At 36.3% G+C, this 23477-nt stretch overlaps 1 protein-coding gene across 2 annotated transcripts in view; it reads right to left on the bottom strand.

Moving 5' to 3' along the window:
* Positions 1 to 2156: 2156 nt before the first annotated feature.
* The window catches only part of FBF1_1 (Fas (TNFRSF6) binding factor 1), a 40317-nt gene continuing 18996 nt past the window's right edge, over positions 2157 to 23477 (bottom strand). For both annotated transcript variants that reach the window (XM_051210158.1, XM_051210159.1), the window contains exons 14-20: positions 21216 to 21338; positions 18459 to 18602; positions 11552 to 11682; positions 10004 to 10229; positions 7425 to 7635; positions 4747 to 4802; positions 2157 to 2542 (exon numbers count right to left, since the gene is read on the bottom strand). In XM_051210158.1, coding sequence (XP_051070125.1) covers positions 2531 to 2542; positions 4747 to 4802; positions 7425 to 7635; positions 10004 to 10229; positions 11552 to 11682; positions 18459 to 18602; positions 21216 to 21338 — 903 coding nt within the window. In that variant the 3' untranslated portion in view covers positions 2157 to 2530. The remainder of the gene's footprint in view (positions 2543 to 4746; positions 4803 to 7424; positions 7636 to 10003; positions 10230 to 11551; positions 11683 to 18458; positions 18603 to 21215; positions 21339 to 23477) is intronic.

The raw sequence follows: 23477 nt of genomic DNA, 5'->3' as shown, positions 1-23477 counted from the left end.
GACTAGAATTTATGAACAAACCAATCAGGTTTAAGATAATAGGTCTTGAATTTTGGCGCAAAGTTCATTCATTCATCCATTTGATTAAATAGCGTCTTGGCATTATAGATGATGTTAGTTCATGATGAAAACATCTGAATCTATTTGCTGTTAGGACGGTATACTACTATTGATCATTAGAATAACACACCTCTTTACAGATTGGTTGGATTATAATGTTGATTTAACAAACGCTAAGATCTATAAATATCCATGATTTTCTTTACATTTTGATTCTTAGCCAACAAGCACTTTCCTCTCCAGTCTTCTTCTGTTTGTCTTATTTACGACTTGGATGGTTTTTAGTGTCAGTTACTATGTTAAGCTCATATGCCTTATTCTAGCTTTCGGACAGCCCAATCTATTCATTCTACAGGAGTCACATTTTGACCTTGTTAATTATTCGCTTATCAATCTTAACTATTTTTATATGAGCGCATATACGTGTGCCCTTCTTATCCTATTCATCACATGTCTGTAGCTTTATTTTGTCTGACTATAAATATTGAGTAACGCTTGGTGAAATGGGAGTTGGCTTACCCGCCATCTCCACTGTGCGTCGTTTTGATTCGTTCTATTCCATTCACTTCATCTACAAAATTTATGTATTCAAAAGTCCATTCTCGTTATTTGACTTATTTAATTCCGTTACTGACTAAGGCGATTTAAGTCAGTGATTATATACGAGGATAGGCGACATATATATTTCATTAACAATCATTCATACGATCAAATTGGAGTCGCATCTCGGGCCACTAAAGTGGAGAGCCTATCAACAAACATCGTCCAATCTAAATGACGACAGGTTCTGCCGTCCGAGTGCTTATGTTATACGCGGTAATATTAAGAATCTAAGCTTCTATATATAAAACACTAATCTTAACCATCAACTGTAAATCATAATTTTAATTCTTCACACTAGTTTATAACCCTCATTGAGTTGTAGATAGTAGGTGAACATTCTCATAGTCACTCGAAGGTCATTCATAAATTATAATCTCACTAAAAATTCTAATCAACACTATTGTGGTATATGCTACTTATAAGTAGTAGATAATGTTAGTCATGAACAGAAGGTCTGGCGGCAGAGAGACAAGAGGATTGAACAGTAAACAATGGAAACAGAATGCAATTTGTATGGAAATGTAAGAACAATTAAGTCTGAGTCATTATGAAATAATTGATGGAGATTTTGCAAATTAAGCATTTACTATTTGATTGTTAGATTTTATTAACAAGTCCTGTAATTTTGTGTTAAATACATTCGATTGTTCCCACCCGTGTTCTTGTTCACTACACTTGGTGTCGCTGGCAGCCAGAAAGGGAGGGGTGCTGTTTTGCGAACGCCGTTGCGGTCCTGGAGCTGAGGTGCTGGTTGGGGTAGTCTAGTGCGGAGAGGTGGCGTCGAAAGGAGTATTCTGGCGGGGCGGCGTTGGCTGCTGGGCGGACATCAGATGTAGATGTCTCAGCAGGCCGGTTAAGCACGGGTGTTAAGCGTCCCAGGTGCCGAGTGGATGTCGGATGTTGTTGCTCCGGCAGGTCAACGGAGCTGTGTAGGTCAGCGCGCCGCAGACCTGACATTTTGACGGAGAGCGTAGCACAGACTGCAGTAATGGAGAATGTGGCACGGCGAGCGTGAACCACCGCAAGAACGACTGCTTTAAAGGGGGGATGGGTGTGGTTTGTGCTACATATATTGACATAAGTAGTAGAAGAAGTTAGTCGTGAACACAAGGTCTGGCAGCAGATAGACAAGAGGATCGAACAGTAAACAATGGAAACAGAATGCAATTTGTATGAAAATGCAAGAACAATGAAGTCTGAGTCATTATGAGATAATTGATGAAGATTTTGCAAATTACGTATTTACTATTTGATTGTTAGATTTTATTAACAAGTCCTGTAATGTTGTGTCAAATACATTCGATCGTCCCCACTGGTGTTCGTGTTCACTACAGTAGTAGTAGTAGCAGTGGTATTAGTATTTGTAGTACTAGTAGTATGTTGCAATACATTCGATTGTTGCCAACCGTGTTCTGTTCACTACACTATTATTATCACTATGAAAATATACATATTGAGAGTTTATATTATCATGTTGTTAGTGATAACTTTAATTTTTTTTAAAAAATATACCATCCATAATATTAAGAACACAATGAAATGAATAGGGTTTTCTTACTTTTACATAGAAACATAGAATAATACAGTTAAAGAGAATGATTTATATAAACATTAATAAATGAAATGAAGGATGCACAGAAAGAGATAGAGAGAGGTAGGGGAGAGATCGGTAGATAGATAGATAGATAGATAGAGAGTGTGTGTGTGTGAAGTAAAAAGAGAGATAGGGAGAGTAATGGAGAAGTGAATAGAGCCAAAGAAACTAAACTGTTTCCTATTCACATATAATAATAGTAGTTAATAGTATCTAAAGATTATTCAAAAATAAACAATTTTTTTGTTTAGTATCTTCTCTTCCATCATTTAACTAAGAAGATTCCTGAAAATGTAAAGAAAAACAACAACAACAATAAAATGTCAATGTCAAATATGAAGTATAATGTAGAATTCTGATGAGATTATAGCTTATGAAAGACTATTGATCGACGTTACGGTGATCTTGAAGATGTTTACTTACATATTACGGTTAAGTGATGGTTATAAACCAATATGAGAGATCTGAATTATAGTTTACAGTTTATAATTAGGGTTAAGAATTAGATTTTAAGGGTTTACATCATGAACTGACATCAGTTATAATGACAAACTCTATTTACTGGTTGAAATCATGAGTCAATTGAAGCTGGACCACCATGAAAAACCTGGAAGAACTGGATGGCCGTTTTGTCCTAACACGCATCCACGATTCTGCCTCCCGCAACATTCGAACCCACGACCTATCAGTCTCGCACTAGGCGCTTAACCAACTAGATCACTGAGCCGACCGGCATCCAACGGTGTTAATGTCTAACTTCAACCAATCCATGAAGTTGCGCCACCGTATACCATTGTCTTCAGTGAGTTAATATCTCATAACAAACCTGGTTGAACTCCATGGGTAACGGCTTCTCACTAAAACTCCAGGAGTGCCTCTTGAAGTCAGTCACTAGTGAGCAGATGGGTTTTGTGGAGATTTTAGGTTTTCCATTGACACATGATTTCAATCAGTGAAATTTCTAAAATCTCTACAAAACTCCTTCTGATAAAACTCTATTTAGTCAATTGTATGAATGAATTTCACGCTGAAATTCAAAACCTGTTATTGTAAATCTAATTGGTTCATCTATAAATTATAGTCTCATCGTATTGTAGAAGCAATATATAGTAAATGAAATTTGTTCTCATACCCATTTACGAATACATACAATCTGTTATCTTCACACATCTTTCGTTTCATACCACATGTCTCTTGCATACTAAAGCAATTACCTTATTTAAACATTGTTAATGTTTAGTATCAGAAGGGACTTTTGTGAAAATTGTAGTAATTTCAATAGTTGAGATCATGAGTCAATTGAAGTTAGACCATCATGGATCTTGGATGTGTACTCCTGAAGAGTCCCACAATAGGATGAAACAGTCGTCCAGTGCTTTCAGGTTTTCCATGGTGGTCTAGTTTCAATTGACTCATGATCTTAACTATTAAAATTGTTAACGTTTATTTGGATGATCTATTTTGGTATGAAGTTAACCAGAGAATCATGTCCTTATTTATATTCGATAATGACGATGTTTGATTGTATATTTCATTGAAAAAGCTTTGATCAGATTGTCAGGCGAAACGTTGAATGTCAGTTAGTCAGTCAGCTACAACGTAGAACCAGGCACATATATACATCGGTCCAAGTTGCCACATCACATTAGCACAACAAGATGAACACCGAATTCATATAAGCAGTTAATTCAATCGTAGTAATATATGAAAGAAAGATTGCAATAAGGAATATAGTACAGGAAGAAAGAATTAGTTCATAGAAAGAAAGATATGAAGTAATTTTAATCTCTTAGTTTAAAGGAAGACAGAGAGTGTTATACACCGACGCCATTGTGATCAATTCTGAGCCATGTCACCAATAGTCTCCAACCATTGGTTACGATAGTCACGTTGAATGTACTTCAAATTGATTCGCTGAGATTTCCACAAATATATTCATCCTTCTTAATGTCTCACAGTGCTGTAGAACTTTTGTTTTTTAATATTTATATGTAAGTTCCAATGTATTTGAATTTCATTCAATTAGAAACTATTCAGGAGGAATGTGTGAATGATTTGGAAGGTTTTTATGGAATAAGATAAAACTTGTCGGTTATTTGTAAGATTTTACATGTCTATCCATAACTGTATTTATAAAACTATTGAAAGATTCATTATATATCTTACTACTAGCCTTCATGATACCCTACTTATCACAATAGAACCTTTCCTTCAAAGTTCAGAGAATGATAGTGGGAAACTATGTGCTAACGTTGCTTCACTGCTTTGTAGATCAGATGTTTACGTTGAAAGATCCAGATGTTGTTCCCCTAAGAAAACCACTTGCCTTGGTCAGGGCATCCACGCAGTATCCCATTCCTCACATATACAAATCAAGTGACTTATGTGGTGCATATCTATTTGATACCTCTTTGAACCAATATTTATATGTTTAAATAAATAGAGATTAGAGAGTATCGAAAAAAGATTGAAAATTTCACACAACTTACTCGATCTTGAGAAGTATGTAACTGTGAAACATCATTCCATGTACCATTACTTAATTCTATAAGAAAGAAAACTATCTTAGTGATTGTTCATTCGGTTAAATGCATAGCAACAATATAACTAATCATTATCATTCATGAAGTAGAAATAACATTCTCACTTGTATAGTTGAAATGGATATCATCAAAGTGTAAATGTTAAACTTAGATTGTTAAGTCAATAATTCAAGGTTAAGGGAGTACACACTATTGTCAAATGCTTTATGACTAAAATAGAACAGTTGTCCAAAATAATTTTAGTATTCAATAGTCCCCCTCTCGTTCAATAATGTGGATCATTTTATATGGTCACACTATATTACCATAAATAGATTCAACTAATAAGACAAGGTGAGGATTGACAAAGCAAGGGCCGCATTCCTACAATTGAAGAACATATGGAACAAAAAACAAATTTCAACCAATATCAAAGTCACAATCTTCAGTACGAACGTCAAGATAGTTCTACTGTACGGAGCTGAAACTTGGAGAACTACAACAACCATCATCAAGAAAGTACAAGTATTTATAAATAGCTGTCTATGCAAGATACTCAACATCCATTGGCCTGATACTATCAGCAACAGCCTTTTGTGGGAGAGAACAAATTAGCTTCCAGCTGAAAAAGAAATTAGGAAAAGACGATGGAAATGAATAGGACATACATTACGCAAATCATCAAACTCCGCCTGAAGTCCCTCCAGGGGCTACTGCCGATCCCAAGCCCGGATAAAGGAGGAGGGTTGGGCATGGGGTTAGCGTCCCCATCCCGTAGAAGACTAACTCGCTGAGAAATCGCTAACCAGAAAAACTGCATCACGAGGCAAGCCCTAACTAGAATCCTGAAGGGAGGCGGAAAAGAGGAAGGCCAAAAAACACATTACGTCGGGAAATAGAAGCAGATATGAAAAGAATGAATATGAACTGGAAGGAGCTGTGAAGGATTGCCCAGAACAGGGTTGGATGGAGAGTGCTGGTGAGCGGCCTATGCTCCTTCACGAGGAGTAACAGGCGTAACTAAGTAACAAGACAAATACCTGAGCAATAGAAGTTATAACTAACTTGATGGTAATAAAAAGAGATTAAGGATAGGTAGTGTTATTCAAGAAGAAAGAATGAACTCATAAAATGAAAAGTATGTATATTTTAGGAAAAAGTGTGGATTTATGTGATCCATTGTGGACGATTCTTAGCTGCAATCATTGTTTATGATAATCGCGAAGACTTCAGATCAAATAGTCTACAACAACTAAGATGGCTCAGATCGACAATCAATGGGTTTATACACTGATGCTTCTTCTTCATTTACTCCTACTCCAGTCAACATTCAGAGTTGAGGTAGGGTCTTGATAAATATTCATAACATATTTTCAAACAATTTCAGTACATGAAGATACACAACCGGTTTCTCTTCTTTAACATGTATCCTACGTGTAACCTCAACGCTATTCAACTGAATTTGTAAAAACTACTTGACTGAAAGTTAGTTTTCAACATTAAAATCAGTTTGATAAGCACTGAACACTATAGAGAAATGAACAACTATCCCGTCTCATCAAAAGGGACATACCCAATACACGTCCAAAAACAAACATGAGGGATCAAAATCAGAACTTTATAATCAAAGTATAAGTACAAAAGTAAAGATGGATAGTGGATAACAGTGGAATCCAGAATTTGTGTTTCGTCCTAGTTGGAACGCGTCAGTTGGATATACCTGCATCATGGAATTGATGTTCACTCTGAGACTCCAACCCAGTGCCGTTCGCTTCAAACCCCATCGCGTTATCCACTTAGTTACTGAGTCATGATAGCCATCTGCTTGTGCAGGTGAACATCAACTCTGAGCTGCAAGTACATTCAGCTGATGAAACACATGCCCTGGATTCCACTGCTATCCACTATCCATCTTTGCTTATAAAACCTGTGACTTCAGGCAATATTGAGGCATTCCACACAGGATGTACATATGCCAATAAGAGAATGAGCAATTGCAGTCCTAAATAACAATAAGAAGATACGACTATACAACATCAAGTGGATATAAATACAAAAGTTTTAAAAATGGTGTGATCCAAATTTCAAACTTCAATGATGACAATAGTCTAATATTATAAATTGATTCATTGATCAAATACTCTATCAAGTGTATTATTAGATTTGGTATTTGATTTCAACTATGAAGATGAGTTCTAAACTACAATGAATTAATAGTGTGATGTGTACTACTTATATTGACATAAGTAGTATATAACCCTAGTGAGGAATAAATGTTTGGCAGTAGAAGGTCAAGAAGGAAAGAATGGGAACAGAAAGTAATTAGTATAGAAATTCCAATAGCTGAAATCATGAGTCAATTGAAACTAGACCACCATGGAAAACCTGGATGCACTGGACGGTCGTTTCGTCCTAGTATGGAACTTCTCAGCAGTGCACATCTACGATTCGAACCCAGGACCTATCAGTCTCGCGCACGAGTGCTTAACCAACTAGATCACTGAGCCGGTATCCAACGGTGTCTATGTCTAACTTCAACTAATCCAGGAACAATGAAATCTGAGATGAATTCAAATACTCTCGAGATTGTCTCTACTTGTGTTCTCATTCACTACAATAGTATATTGACAGAAATTATAATTTACCTTTCTTATTTCCATTCATTGTTATGATTCGTTTTTGATTTGTCTTTATTACTGTATAATCATTGTCTAATTTATGATGTAAACGATGAGTAGAACCATTTTCTTTAACTGGTATACGACAATTTAAACACATTGATTGTTTTAAATGATTATCTGTTTCTAATTTACATTTAGTCAATTTATCCATTTGTTGTGCTAATTGTTTCTTCTCCTTGGTAACAAACAAGAAAACACAGAGAGAAATGAACTTAAGGCGTGAATAGATGAATTATAGAGCTTACGAATGAAATCTATCGTGGAAATTTTATTCTATTTAAGACTTGTCAGTTGAATGTATTAGCTGATAGTCACATTTAAACTTGAGCTCAGTACGTTTTACTTGAAAAATTGATGTGCTATTAATTAAACATCAACACTTGGATGTATATACATTCAACTGAAGAGATTCAAACAAGACGAAACTCAGATCCTTTTTTTCCACCGCTAGACATAATCTATTTATCTTGAAAAAAAATTCATAGAGAAATCGCAATATGGAGGCAAACCGCATAGAACTTACTTACTCCTGTTACTCCTCGTGAAGGAGCATAGGCCACTGACCAGCATTCTCCATCCAACTCTGTCCTGGACAATCCTTCACAGCTCCTTCCAGTTCTTATTCATCCTTTTCATTTCTGCTTCTATTTCTCGACGTAATGTGTTCTTTGGCCTTCCTCTTTTCCGCCTCCCTTCAGGATTCTAGTCAGGGCTTGCCTCGTGATGCAGTTTGATGGTTTCCGTAATATATGTCCTATTAACTTCCATCGTCTTTTCCCAATTTCTTTTTCATCTGGAAGCTAATTTGTTCTCTCCCACATTAGGCGTTGCTAATGGTGTCCGGCCAATGGAAGTTAGGTATCTTTCATTAACAGCTATTTATAAATACTTGTACCTTCTTGATGATTTTTGTAGTAGTTCTCCAAGTTTTGGCTTCGTACAGTAGAACTGTCTTGACGTTCGTATTGAAGATTCTGACTTCGGTATTGGTTGAAAGTTGTTTTTTGTTCCATATGTTCTTCAATTGTAGGAATGCTGTCCTTGTATGGCTAATTCTTACCTTCATATCTTCATCAGATCCTCCTTGTTAATTGATGATGCTATCCGAGCACTCGAAGCTTTCTACATTTTCCAGAGCAGATAGGCAGGACAGATAGTTCATAGTGGAGAAGATTTGTAGCTCATATGTATGATTTTAATAGAGGTTTGTTCTTTGAGCTGGATGATTTGGTCATAAACTGTAAAATAATCTTGTTATTTTGTAGAGATATGTTATAGCTTGTGACCTGAGTGCCCTGTTAACGTATAACGTAATGATACCATCAGTTAGGCAGCAGTGACATATCAATCGAATCAATGACGCGTAAACCCGTATGAGCGGTCTACAGTACTTATCGGTCCTGATTTCTGACTAGCCCAGCCAGTCAAGTCCAGAACGCCAATCTCAGTCTCTGCGAAATGAATCATTATGTTTCAAACATACTGAGTTTATATACCAATCAAACAGACCACAACATAGCATAAAATAGAAAATAACATTTGTACACAATTTGGCCAAATGTGGCTGTGAATGTGGGAGGCAGTGACTAATAGACAGGGCATAACTAAGGAATGGTAAATCGTATAATAATCATTCATAGGTCAAAATGAAGCTCATAATAAGAGGAACACGAATATGAATAGTTTAGTTAGATAACAATTATACAATAACAAAATACGTTTAGTATTGATCCATAGATGGATCCCAAATGATTACCATTCGTTATTCTTATCAGGACATAACAAGGTAGTAGTAAGTAAACATCTGATTTATAGAAGATTAGTACTTCACTTTGAGCCTCTTCAATGGTTCAATTATGCTTAAAGCGTATGTGATTATGTACTGTGGTTTTTACAAATTTCATAGGTATGGTCTAGCGTCTATCATTAAAATAACCTCACTAAATAAATATCAGTAGTAGTTGTATTGTGTGTGTCCATTAAAACTAATGATCGTATTCGTTACAAACTGATCTTAATCGAGGTACCACTAACGTTCAAGAAGCATTAGAAGTCGATCAATGTATACATGAGACTATTAACAGTTCACACTTACAATCATATCAAGGATCGAAGCCAGAACCTTCTATGTCTTACTTCGAACACTTAACAACTCTATTTAAATTAGAGCGTGATGATAACTAAATGCCATTGGAGACAACTGTTTTACTCCAGATATGTCTGAACCTTATCAGTCACATCTTATTCGAATTTTAAGAGCATCTTAAAGTAAGTCATTAAAGATCTGACTACTATGGTTTAATTGAAGACATTTTGACGAGAATGACTTGATTTGTTATCAACCAAGAAGTACTGAACATCTATTTTGTTCTAGTACAAGACTTATCAGAAGTGTTCAGACACGACCTTTTCAAGATCAGGGAAGCTTAACGAACTATTATCAATCTGTAACAAATATACCTTACAGATTGAACCAGTCTTTACACAAAAACTTTTCTTAACTAACTTCTTCTACAACAACAAAAAAACAAACAAAGACCTACAAGAACAAGTTGTTTTTCCATTTCATGTAGCTTATGATTTTTTTCTTGTAATTCAGTGAATTGTTTACTTTGTTCATCTTGTAAACGACGATGTCGAGTTTCAGATTCTTTTAACAGTTTCTCTGTTTGATTTAAAACTTCAGCACGTTTATTTAATTCATCTTGTCGTTGATCTAAATATTCTTCACGATGTGTTAACACGTCTTGTTCACGAACAAGATCACATCTGAATGAAAAAAAACAACAAGTGAATGGTGAAAAAATACAAAGTACAAGATAACATATATACGGAGAACACTTCACTTCTACTTGAAGTTTATACTGATGATGTTGTTTAGAAGAATGATGAAAGCTTCACGACTAAAGCATTCAACTTAAAGAACAAAACTCCATGCGCACTGCTGAGGAGTCCCACAATAGGACGAAACGGCCGTTCGGTGAGAAGCCGTGATCAGTGGAGCTAATCCATGTCGGGTAGAGACAGTTATCTACCTCAGTACAATGGGAGATGGTCGCGCAGTTTTGTGGATTGGTTGATGTTAGACACTATCACCATTGGATGCCAGCTCAGTGGTCCAGTTGGTCAGGAGTTCGCGCGCGAGACCGAAGGCCCTAGGTTCGAATCCCGCGAGCGGGATCGTGGATGCGCACTGCTGAGGAGTCCCACAATAGGACGAAACGGCCGTCCAGTGCTTGCAGGTTTCCAATGGTGGTGGTCTAACATCAATCGGTTCATGATCTCAATCAAAAAAATATAATTTGATCTCATTTGAAACTTTTTTTAGCAAAGTGCAGAAAACAATTTTTATGGGATCATTACTTGTTACCTATTTTATTCAATATTCAATAGACTTTGTCTACCAGCGAATAGAAACGCAATCAAATCTCCAACATCTTAAATTCTTATAAACCAATCCAATTATCCAATCACAATAATCGATGTTGAAAAGATCAAGTTGGTCGTCATTGTTTGATAAGTTAATGATCTTGGAAGGGTTGATTAAGTGAAAACATGAGGTATGTAAAAAATCGGGAAAAGCAGGGAACTTGGTCAACTAGTTGATCAATAATTTCTTCATTGAGATTATCAGTCGAATGATGTTAGACGATCATCGAAAATACGGGAGCACTAAACTCCTCATCAGTGAGCATCCACGATCCCGAACACGGGATTCGAACTCAGGGCCTTCGGTCTCTCTTGAGAACGCTTAAACTCTAGATCACTGAATCGGAATTCAGTGGTGTTAATGTCCAACTTCAATCAATCCACGAAATCGCACGACCATCTTCCATTGTATGGAGGTAGATACATGTTCCTACATGACATGGATTAACTCCACTGATCATCGTTGAGTAGTCCCAAAATAGGACGAAACGGTCGTCGAGTGGTTCCAGACTTTCAATGGTTTTCTAACATCATTTGATTCATGATCTCGATCAAAAATGTAACAATCTCCAAAACCCTAATATTGATCATTAATTATTTAAATTATTCACAATGAAACACATAGTTTTGTGTAAAGGAAAAACAACACAACAATAAATCACCTGACGATATCCAATTGTCGTCGAGTTTCTTCTAATTTCATTTCATCAATTCTTAATTTATTCATTTTCTCATTAAATGATTGACGTTCCATTGCTAATTTCTCTTTCATTGTATCAATATCTTCTTTAGCCTAAATAGTAAAATGTTAATCAAGTAAAATTTGACAGTTAAAATGTTTTCTAACAAATAAAAAGGCAACAATTGATCACGTTGAACATGAACTGAACAATATGAAAAGATGATACTGTCCTAAACATATACATTGACTAGACCACTATTGTGAATATAGAAGTAATGGGCGGACGTTTCATCTTTGTATGAGACTATTCAGTAGTGTGCATTCATCACTCCGCATCCTTACTTCCTTAGTTATGCCTGTTACTCCCAATTGAGCATAGGCCGTTGACCAGCATTCTCCAACGCACTTTGTCCTCCGCCTTCCTTTCTTATTCTATCCAATGTTTGTTCATTCTTCTCATGTCTATCTCCATTTCCCGGTATAATGTGTTCTTTGGTCTTCCTCATTTCCTTTGGCATTGAGGATTCCATGTGAGGGCTTGCGTTGTGACGCAATTGAACGCTTTCCTCAATGTGTGTCCTATCCTAATTTATTCCTCTGCTGGAATCTGGTTTATTCTCTCCCATAATAAGTTGTTGTTGATAGTGTCTAGTCAACGGATCCGAAATATTTTGCGCAGTAGCATCGAAGGAGCTTCAGGCGGAATTCACTTCCCATCAATTACAATACAATTACGAATATAATTCACCAATGAAATTATTGTTACTTATTCTGAATACAAAGAAGTTGTTCTATCTGTATAGAGAACTCATTAACCATTTGTCAAATATGTTTAAACTCAATTATTACGTAATTTCTCACATGTGATTTTCATGTTTTTCATTACTAATAATTGAAGTACACGAAACTGTCCTACATACTACAGACACCATCAATCAGTCAGTCAGTAAGAACGTAGAACTTCGAACGTATGTACATCAGTTCGAGTCGCCACACCATATTAGCACAGAGATACAGTTGTCGATTCAAATCCAATAGTCGTAGAGGCGGTAAGAGTATAAGCAGTAATCGGAAACATTCGGGCTTGAAGATGTTATTCAAGGAGTACAGATACCATATCATATTTGATATTTTGTATTATTTCAATTTTTGCATACTAATAGTTCATTTTCTATTCTCATAAACATACCTCATGCGTATATTACATAAACAGAACACATTAGGACTATACAAAATGTATATATCTTATTCAGGTCATTCATGCATATAAAACACTTCATAACTAGGGTCATATTCATTTTTAAGTTTACAATTTTATAGCTATAACATCCTAAACTGGCATATATCTCGACGTTTTATGAGTAAAGACAGATAATGGCTAGCAGTGGAATCAAGGACGTGGGTTTCGTCCTAGTTGAAACTCGTCAGTTAATATTTACCCTGAGACTTCGGACGCCATCATGTTATCCACTTAGCTACTGAGTTATGATAGCCATCTGCTTGTGCAGGTGTACATCAACTCTGAGATGTAGGTACATTCTCATCTGATGAAACACGTGTCCTGGATTTCACTGCTATCCACTATCCATATTTGCTTATAAAGCTTGTGACTTCAGGCAATATCGGGGCAGTCTGCATAGGATGCACATATTCCAATACGAGACTGATTAATTGCATTCCTAAACATCGATGGGAAGACTAAATAAATAAGACTAAAATATTGTGGTGTCTGCTACTTATATCAACAGATATAAGTAGTATGTATGTCGAAAATGGAATGCCTAATGGTAGAAAGTTGGGAAGATTGAAGAGAAGAGAACGAGAACAGAGAGTGGTTGGTATGGATGTAAAGGAACAATCAAGTCTGAGGCAATTGATGAACGTTTTGTAAATGAAGTATTTACTGTATAGTTTTCAGATTTTACTAAGAGATTCTGTAATTTAGTTGTCCCCGCTTGTGTTATTCTTCACTGAGATATTATTCATATCCTTTAATTATTTACTTGTTATCATTTATTGAATTTCACCTGATGTCAGTAGTAACTTATTCAATTCACTTAATCACGTATATATTAATCTAGTAATAGGAAGCTGGCCATGAGGTCCTAGATCCAAGTCCTGATTGGGTTGTGAGTTTGTGATTCTGAAGATTCTCATAATGGGACGAAACAGTTATTCAATCCTACCTACTTTTCAATGCTCTTCTAACTGTGACTGATTCATGACAAATATCATTTGAAGTTAGGAACTAAACAAAATCTAAGTTCAATTAAGTATTTAAATACGTAGGATCCACCTAGGGGAGTTTGAAAACCCTCATTCCAAACTGATGGTGCAAACGGGCTATAGGGTCCTGAGGGAACAAATGGCGTATACACCTACTGTTGATCACTGCCTACCATGAAACTGCATCTTCTAACTTTGACCCACTACTTTGTGGATTAGATTTTTAGGTCAAAGGTTCTGGGTGTGACCCCCTGGTTAAACCACCTGCTTTGGGCACCCAGGCAGTATCGAAGCTCTCACATAGATCAATGATAACTACTACTGGCCTCATTGGTATTGTGTGACGTATATGTATTTGGTGCCCCCTTGTACCAATTTTTATGTATTTAAATAGAATAAATATTGAATACATTAACAAGGGATCATAAGCCAATTGAAGCTAAACCATCATGGAAAACCTGACAGCACTAGACGGCCATTCCGTCCTAGTATGGGACTCCTCAATAGTGTGCATCCACAACATCGCTTCGCGAGATCCGAACCTAGGACATGTCCGTCTTGCGCGCGAGCGCCTAATCATTAGATCACTGAGCCGATATCAAACGGTATTAATTAGGTCTAACTTTAACCAATGCAAAAAATTGAAGGACACATCCACCATTGTCATCAATGAGTTACTATCTCACAATAGACCTGGTTGAGCTCATATATATATATATATATATATATATATATATATATATATGACTTTCTGTCTTGTTTTTTATATTTCTGAATTGATTTCTTTAAAATAAGTCAATATTATTGATGACATAATCAAGGGGGGAAAATGTACAAAATTGTATCGCTTATGTAACAACAAACATAGTCGATAGAAAAAAAACCCCAGTAATTTGATTTTCAGTTAATGTAACATTGTTTTAATTAGTGGATAGGAAAGATAATGTTTCAGTAATGATAATAAGTATATTCTTTGTACTTTTCAAGCTATTGATTGATCTAACTGTTATGAGAGAGACAGAGAGGGAGATAAGACAAAGATTGTTTGTATGATGTATCCCTCATATAACCGCTGAATTCGTAAGTAAGTAAGATATGCTCTGATCGAACTTATAGTTAGTGAGTATAGATAAAAGAATAAATCTTTACAACTGATTGATCACTGAGTAGTGACCAATGTTATACATTTAAGTTCTTCTTAATACTGATTGAGTTCTTGTTATAACGTGTGGATTGCAGTTTAGATGGAGCAGCGTATTTATCGATCGGATTAGTGACACGTAAACACGTAATGAACGGCCTAGGGTTCTGATTGGTCCCGCTCCCTGTCTAGCCCAGCCAGTTGAGTTCAGAACCCAACTCTTAGCCTCTGAGATATGAATCATTATATTTCAGACATACTCTATTTATATACCAACCAACCAGACCACATCGTACCATAAAATAGAAAACAACATTTGTACAATATTTGACAAGTGAAATGAATATCGACCAATGGAAATGCCCATTTAACGTCCAAGGACACCATTAGACTTAACACGATAATTATCAGTATATTCCTCTGCATCCCTAACAGTTCTGTTGATTAAGATGTAATATGGCCACCAGTCTAAGTGACTCGTTATTATGTGTACTATATTTTGAAGTTGTAAGAGATTGTAGATAGGAATTCCTGGATCTAGGTTTCTTGATATTTGACACTTATTAGCAAGGTGTACCTGTGACCTTGAAGGAAACGATGGTTAATCAATTGTAAATACATCATAGCCCTGCCCCCAAATGCCCTGGTATAGCCGAGAGTGGGGTTGGCCCTCCCTCCCTCTCGAAATGCTCTCACATGGCCACGCGTATACAGCCTCTGCCAGGGAAGTTCTACTCACTGCCTTCTCGTGTCATCACTGTTGTTTACGAAATTCAGAGGACAAAAAGCGAATGTCCAGGGCTTTAACCGGATTCCAAACCAATGGTGCACATGGGTTCCAGTATCCTGCGGGAACAAATGGCGTATGAACCAATCGTTGGTCACCGGCTACCATGGGACTGCATCTCATCACGATGCTTCACTGCCTTGTGAATCAGACCTTTAGGTCAAAGGCCCTCTAATAAAACCACCTGCTTCGGTCAAGGCACCCATGCAGTATCAGAGCCCTCACACTAATCGAATGATTTATGTGGCGCATATCTATTTGGTGCCTCCTTGTACCAATGTTTGTGTGTTTAAACAAAAATAAATAATATTTAATGACATCACAGTCCTATAATAAACAAGTCATCTTGCCAGTAGCTTAGTAAAGTCTTGGACCAAAGGACGGGTCAATCAAAGATCCAACTCACCGGGAAGTATCAATCTTCTCCACACTAAGAGTACGAAACAGTTCAAAACCAAACCTCAAAGTTTCCCGTTGACTACTTCCAACAACTGCCTGATTTAAGTAAATAAATCATGCACAGTATCGCGTTCACACGATGTGTCCATGAGTCGGTTCAATCAGCTTATTTATATACTGTGAACGTTTAAGCATTGTAAAAACAGTGTTTAATGCTTGATTAATCGAAACAATGATGTTGGATTTTCGCAAGATATACTGTATGCTCCTTAATGATATGTATCTGATGTACAATAGGGAATCAAACATGAGAACTTGAATCTCACATTCTACAGAAATATATCAATTTAGTAAGCATTCATTTAAAGTCTAGTGTACAAACTTTCAATGAATGGTTTAATATTTGTTTTCAGAAATCTGCTGATGAATATCTGAAGCAGAACCAGTAGATTGACTAACTTTATATACATTCTAATGATTAGTTGAAGAATTCTCACAAATAGTAATCAAAAACGAATACCTATAAATATGTGTCTAAATAACTCAGTAACCGTTGATTTGAAATGAGTTATTAACTGGGATAAAAATTCCAGAAGATTGAAGGGATTATGTTAAAGATTTAGCATTGAATATTAACACTGGAAGCATCCAAGTAACGAGTAATGAACTAGATGAAACTTTCATCTTTGATTCCACCCTTGTTTACTCTGTTAAGACACCCGCTTAGAGGGAAATATATATATTAACAGATACTTTGATCATGTGTATTCCTAAATACTAACGATGAGAAAACACAAACATAGACGAATGATATTTCCTGTCCGTTAGCATCACCTTTCATTGGATCCTTGTTCCGTCTTTTTATTGCATCACATCACACTACTTATTATTATTTTTTTCAGTAACCTGTCTTATATTCACTGAATTTTATGACTTGTTGATTACGATGTATCCACAATTGATTGATCACTGGGTGGCAATCAATGTCATGCTTGTCTAGTCCTTATTAGTGCAGATCGAATGCTATCGACACTGCAGGCAATATATATTGAGATTTAGATGGTGGTTGGAAATAGTCAACAGGAAACCCTGGACCGGCGTTTCGTGCTACTTGGAACTCGTCAGCAAGGTGTACCTGTGATCTCGAGGGAACTGGTGCTCCCTGATCACCACCCAGTGATCAATCAATTGTGATTACATCTCAGTCCTACAGGAGGTCAGCCGCGGCTCGGATAGCTCAGTGGTAACGTCTCTGACTTTGAAGCTGGGTGACACGAGATCGAATCCGCCAGGGAGCACCAGTTCCCTCAAGATTACAGGTACACCTTACTGACGAGTGCCAAGTAGCACGGAACCCAGGTCCAGGGTTTCCTGTTGACTACCTCCAACCACCATCTTGATTACGATGTATGCTTATCACAATATTATTCAATCCTTTACTTATTTCAATGCTATCGTACTTTTTTCTATCCTCACAAATGTCTCCCACTATTTAACTGTGTCTTGTTCGGTATTTTTCAAAACTTTATGTTTTAAATGTTTGTGTAATTTCAAATAGCTTTTAAACTATTTTCGTTGATAACTAATAAGTTCAACTTGACACAATCATGTGTTATCATTTGATTTACACAGTAGATTGATCACTGGGTGATGATCAATATCATGTGTGTCAATTTCTTATTTAATGCAGATCGAATGCTATCGATCATGTCACAATATGGCTACCAGTCTAGGTGACTCGACATTGCGGGCACTAAATATTGAGACTAGATGGTGGTCGGAGGTAGTCGACAGGAAACCAAGTAGCCACGAAACCTGGGTCCAGGGTTTCCTGTCGACTACCTCCAACCCCATCTAATCTGATTTACAGTACACATTGTATTTGAATAATTATTCGTTCCAGTGAAGGACATGGTTCATTTAGCAGAAAAATTTTTACCTTCTGTCTTGGAATTTCAAGCTTATTTCAGTTTATTTAGCTAAAAAAAATTGTGAGGTAAATCACATACAAATTACATTTAGATACATTTTAGATATCAAAAGGGTTTTATGGATATTATTATTATAGTAATTTTTAGTAGTTGAGATCATGAGTTCATTGAAGCAAGACCACCATGGAAAACCTGGGAGCATTGGATGGCTGTTTCGTCCTATTTTGGAATTTCTCAACAGTACTCATCCACGATCTTGCCTTCCAAGATTCGAATCCAGGACCTATCAGTCTCGCGTGCGAGCGCTTAACCTCTAGATCACTGGGTCAGCATCTAACGGTGTTCATTTTAGATAGTTAACTGAGTATAATTCAACTCGAATAAAGTAAAAAATATACAATACTTTTTTTAAAGCTAATTCATCTGATTTTTGTTTCGCTTCCCAATTTAATTGTTCTGTACGTAGACGTTGATGTTCTTCAGCGATTAAATTACGTTCTTCTAAATTTTTTGCTTGAGCATTACGATGTTCATTGATGAATGTAGACTAAAATATTAAAATAGAAAAATTTGAAAATCAGTTTACTATACATGAATTTCTATGATCAATCAATTTGATTTATTTTTAGATATCAATGCCAGGATCAAGATGATTGCGAATGATCTAGCCCCAGGTGGAGCCTTGCCATTGCACTCTGGTGTGTTGAAGCCTGCAACGATCCCTAGTCGAGTTCGCTCGGACGTGATATGTGGCGGCCTGCTTGAAATATCTAGGCCACCTGTTTCTGTTCTCTAGATATTTTAACAAGTTATCTGTTTTTACTTGGTTTAACACAATATTATGTTTATTAATCACACAACCTATTAAGGTATATTTATGAAAAGTTTACAACCTTCCGTTGTACAAGTTACAAAAAAAGTCCAATGAGAGATATCGTAGTTGTTAGCAATATACAGAGAAAAGAATGTATACTATTCACATGTCGATTCCTGAACTTCTGACTTCTATCTGAAGACTACTCAACATCTGTCGTTAGAATCGACCAACAAGTAAGAAACGGTAATTTGTTGAAATAGTCTGTGTTGAGCATTCTATACTGTACTAAAAATATGATATTGAATAAAGGTAATAATAATATAATATATTATTGGTTGAAGTTAGACATTAACACCGTTGGATGCCGGCTCAGTGGCCTAGTTAGTTAGGCGCCTAGCGCGAGACTGGTAGGTCCTGGGTTCGAATCTCGCGGGGGGTGGGATCGTGGATGCGCACTGCCGAGGAGTCCCATACTGGAACGAAACGGCCGCCTAGTGCTTCAAGGTTTTCCATGGTGGTCTAGCTTAAATTGGCTCATGATTTCAACCAGTGAAATATATTATAGGTTGGACTTGATAGTTTCAAATATATTGAATATTGAGTTTTGTTCCCTCCTAATGAGTAGAAAAATTGAGTTCCCTGACATTATGGAAAGTGATAGGAGGATTAATGTATAACTTTGGCATCTTTGAAGTTTTAAGAAAATGATAAATTTTAAACAATTAAGATATTAAATAAGAATGATTGGTTCAGTGAAGAGTTCTCTTTTCGGTGAATACATTTTCAACGTTATACTTATAGGAATGATAACAAAACGAGATGGAACTCTATGAAGATCTATTCACAGAAGACTTATGTGGAATGACCAACTATTAAGTTTTTACAGCTGGATCCCCATTAGTCAAAAACGAAATGTCATAATATCACTCGGTACGAGAATACAAAAAATTGACTAAACTGGGCCTTTTGAAGGGAATATTTATCAAAAACGGGTATCCTTCGATATTCATTGATGAAAACATAAAACTGAAACCGCTTTAAACACAAATAACTTCAGTCAAAAAGAAAACATTATAGATAAACATGGACTTTAAGAGTGACAGAGCTACATACGTTTTGAAGAGGATTTCTGATTCTTTAAAAAAAGTGTTCTTCGCAGCAACATTGAGAATAGTGTTTTTCATCCAATCATTGTTCATCAATAATCTTAAGGATAAATTATCTCATCTGACCAACTCAATGCGCATTTACCAATTTACCTGCTCATATGGAGCCAGGTATATAGGTCGTTCGATGCGTACTTCATCTAAAATAATTTAAGGACATTATCCGGCGTGGCTGAGAAGAGGAGGGAACGGCTCAATAAGAAGTTCAATAATCGAACATATTTTGAATACAGATTACTCAATCAAGACGGACTCTGCGTTTAAAATAATCTACAAAGTAAGTAGAAGTTTCCCAAAGGCAGTTATATTGCATCTTCTTACCATTGCCGAAGCAATAGCCATAGATCTGGGGAAAACCAGACTTGTGTGTCTAAAAGAGTTGTTACAACCTCTTCTTCTATCATGGTCTTAATGCCTTATAGTTTTTTTCTTCATACTTTTCTTCCTTTACATCCATCTGCCTCCTCTCCCATCTTCTCTTTAAACCTTCTACCCCCAACTTGCTTATTTCTGTTTCTATGATCCTCCTGATTACATCTCGTCTGAATTTTATCTTATCATGCTGAACCATCCTTTCCCAATGATAATTTCTCTATGTATCTTTATGATGAATATTTAGGCCATTAACAATCAAACTATTATTAGTTTTCAGTATAGGGTTGTGAAGATTATTAAGTTATTTATTGAGATCATAAACTGATTGATGTTAGACCACCATTGAAAGCCTAGAAACACTAGATGGCCATTTCGTTCTATTGTGGGACTCTTTAGCAGTGCGCATCCACAACCCCGCTCATGGGATTCGAACACTGTTTAAAATCTTTTTCATATCTCACGACTCACCTGTTCACTTACTAATAGTCATAGATTTGAGCTGCTATAGAATTTTATCATAGGAAGGAATAGTTGTCTACTTCTACTTGATTTTGAAGCAAACCCTAACTTGGGTTAATATATGATCAATACTCAATCTTTCTTTTCTATATTACCATCACGGAATTAACTACTTCTATGAATCCAATGTTCATCTTGTTGTACTCATGAGGTATGGCCAACGTTGCCTGGGTCATACGTTGTAACTGACTAACTGACTGATAAATACTCTATACAAATCAACACTATGTTATTCAATTCATTGTATTTATCATATCAAAATGGATAAATAGAATTCACTTACTACTAATTGTTGCATTTCAGCATGTGCTCTTCCTGACTGTTCAATAAGACAACGTCTCTCTTCTTCTAAACTAATTTGAATTTTTGCCAATCTATCATGTTCTTGTTTTGTTAACCATCTATCCTAGATTTCAATAATAAAAATGAACCCCAAAAGATGATATTCATTAGTTATTCAACTAAGAAGGTATACAAAATGATGGAAGTTTCATTTTGGAATTGGCTCAAAATTATATTGATCTTATTTTCAGTTTTATTATAAAAAGTGTATTTTATACAGGTATTAACGGTAATATCAACTGTTGTGGATATAAGGCCTCCAAATGCCCTGGGGTACATCCGAGAGTGGAGAGAGTCAGCTACCCCTCTCGAAATACTCTCACAATGTCAGCTAATACAGCCAATTCCTTCTCGTGTCAGGGGTGTTGTTTACAAAATTGAAAGGACGAAAAGCGAGTTTACGGTGCTTTAAATGGGTCCACCTAGGGGTGTTGGAAAACCAATGGTGCGCATGGGCTCCAGGATTCTAAGGAAATGAATGGTGTATGAAACTATTGTTGATTACCGACTACCATAGGACTGTATCTCCTTACATTGATCTCAACCATTCAGTCGATCATTCATAGGCAACGTAGAACCTGGCATATATTGTATATCAGCTGAAGTTATGATACCAAAAAAGCACAGCAAGATCAATCTCATAGCAATAGAAGTAGTAATACTACCATACTAGTAGAAAACATTAGTCACTGATGATTTAGTTCAACATGGAAGAATGAATTTGTAAATTAAAAAAAGCATATGATCATTTTAAAGTCAAAGATATAATAGAAAACCAAGAAGTGGATTCCCCCCTATGTGATTGATTCTAAATCATATCACTAAACACCTTAAATCACTGGATTATGGTTACCGCACGGACACCAACCAAGTAATCTGCATTCATCAATATAGTTTAGTCTCACAGTTGAATATGTCATGAACTGATGCTACATCAGCTATTCATAAACAAATGAAGGAATTATTGATTAATTTAGTCATATTCATTCTAAATAAAATGCTAACTAAGTAACATTGAACTAATAAATCTAGAATGTAAGAAATAACAACTATCATTCGATAAGGCAGTTAGATCAAGTACCATGTAGCATTTCAGTTATTGCTTCAGATTACTTCACTGGGTTGAAAGTAAACAATGAAGCTTACACTAAGTTAATGTAACGATGAAGATCATTTCAAAGATGAAGAACAACAATTTGACTTGAAATGTATTGAGGTATATTGTGTGGGATAATTTCTTATAACCTAACACGATAGAATTGAACAGTATTGACATCAAACTTTTCAATGTTTTTTCTTAAACAACTTTCGTTTACCTTACAAAGTGTAATAAAGAGATGGAGAGTAATAGTTGATATTAATATTATAGTTGATCATGCACAGAGGTGGTGGACTGTAAAACGAGTCAGTCAGTCAGTGACAACGTAGAACTTCGTACGTACATACATCAGTTCGAGTTGCCACACTACATTAGCATAGAGATGCAGTGGTCGATTCAAATCCCGTAGTGGTAGAGGGGGTAAGCGTATAAGCAGTAATCGGAAACATTAGGGTTTGAAGATGTTATTTATAGAGTATAATCCAGTGAAATAAATTTGGAAAGAGAAAAAAAGGGACATGAAGAATTCAGAAGATTAGAATTCGGGAGAACATAAAGGGTGGATGTACCTGCGTCATTGCAAACGATTTTGAGCCATGTCACTCAGGGTCTCTAACCATCGGTTGCTATCATCTCGCGGTCCCCAACCAGGTAGTCTAAACCTACCAACATGACTCAGTCCACTTGTCAGTGACTTCACGGACTTGTGCCATGTTTTGGTCTGGCCTCACCTAGCATTCTTCCAACCTACTCCTATACCATTGAGCATCTCACGTCGATGCACTCGGTGGTTGGGCATACGTAACACGTGTCCCAGCCATCTCAACTGATGAAGTTTCACTACTTCATCAATTCATTTGCCATCCTTACCTAGTACCCGTTTCCTAACAACTGCGTTACTTACTCGATGGTCCCAGGATATATGAGCAATGTTTCGAAGACACCTACGATCAAATACTAGTAACCTATGAATATTTTCTACTCTTACCGGCCATATTTCACAGCCATAAATTAGGACGGAACGAACTGCTGAGCAGTAAACACGTCCTTTGGTTGATAGACGAATTTTAGCAGTGCCGGTGAGAAATGGTGTGGGTCATAGCC

Source organism: Schistosoma haematobium, chromosome ZW, assembly GCF_000699445.3.
Source record: "Schistosoma haematobium chromosome ZW, whole genome shotgun sequence".
NCBI lineage: Eukaryota > Metazoa > Platyhelminthes > Trematoda > Strigeidida > Schistosomatidae > Schistosoma > Schistosoma haematobium.
The sequence above is the reverse complement of the archived record's forward strand: the minus strand, read 5'-3'. Positions and strand labels throughout refer to the sequence as shown.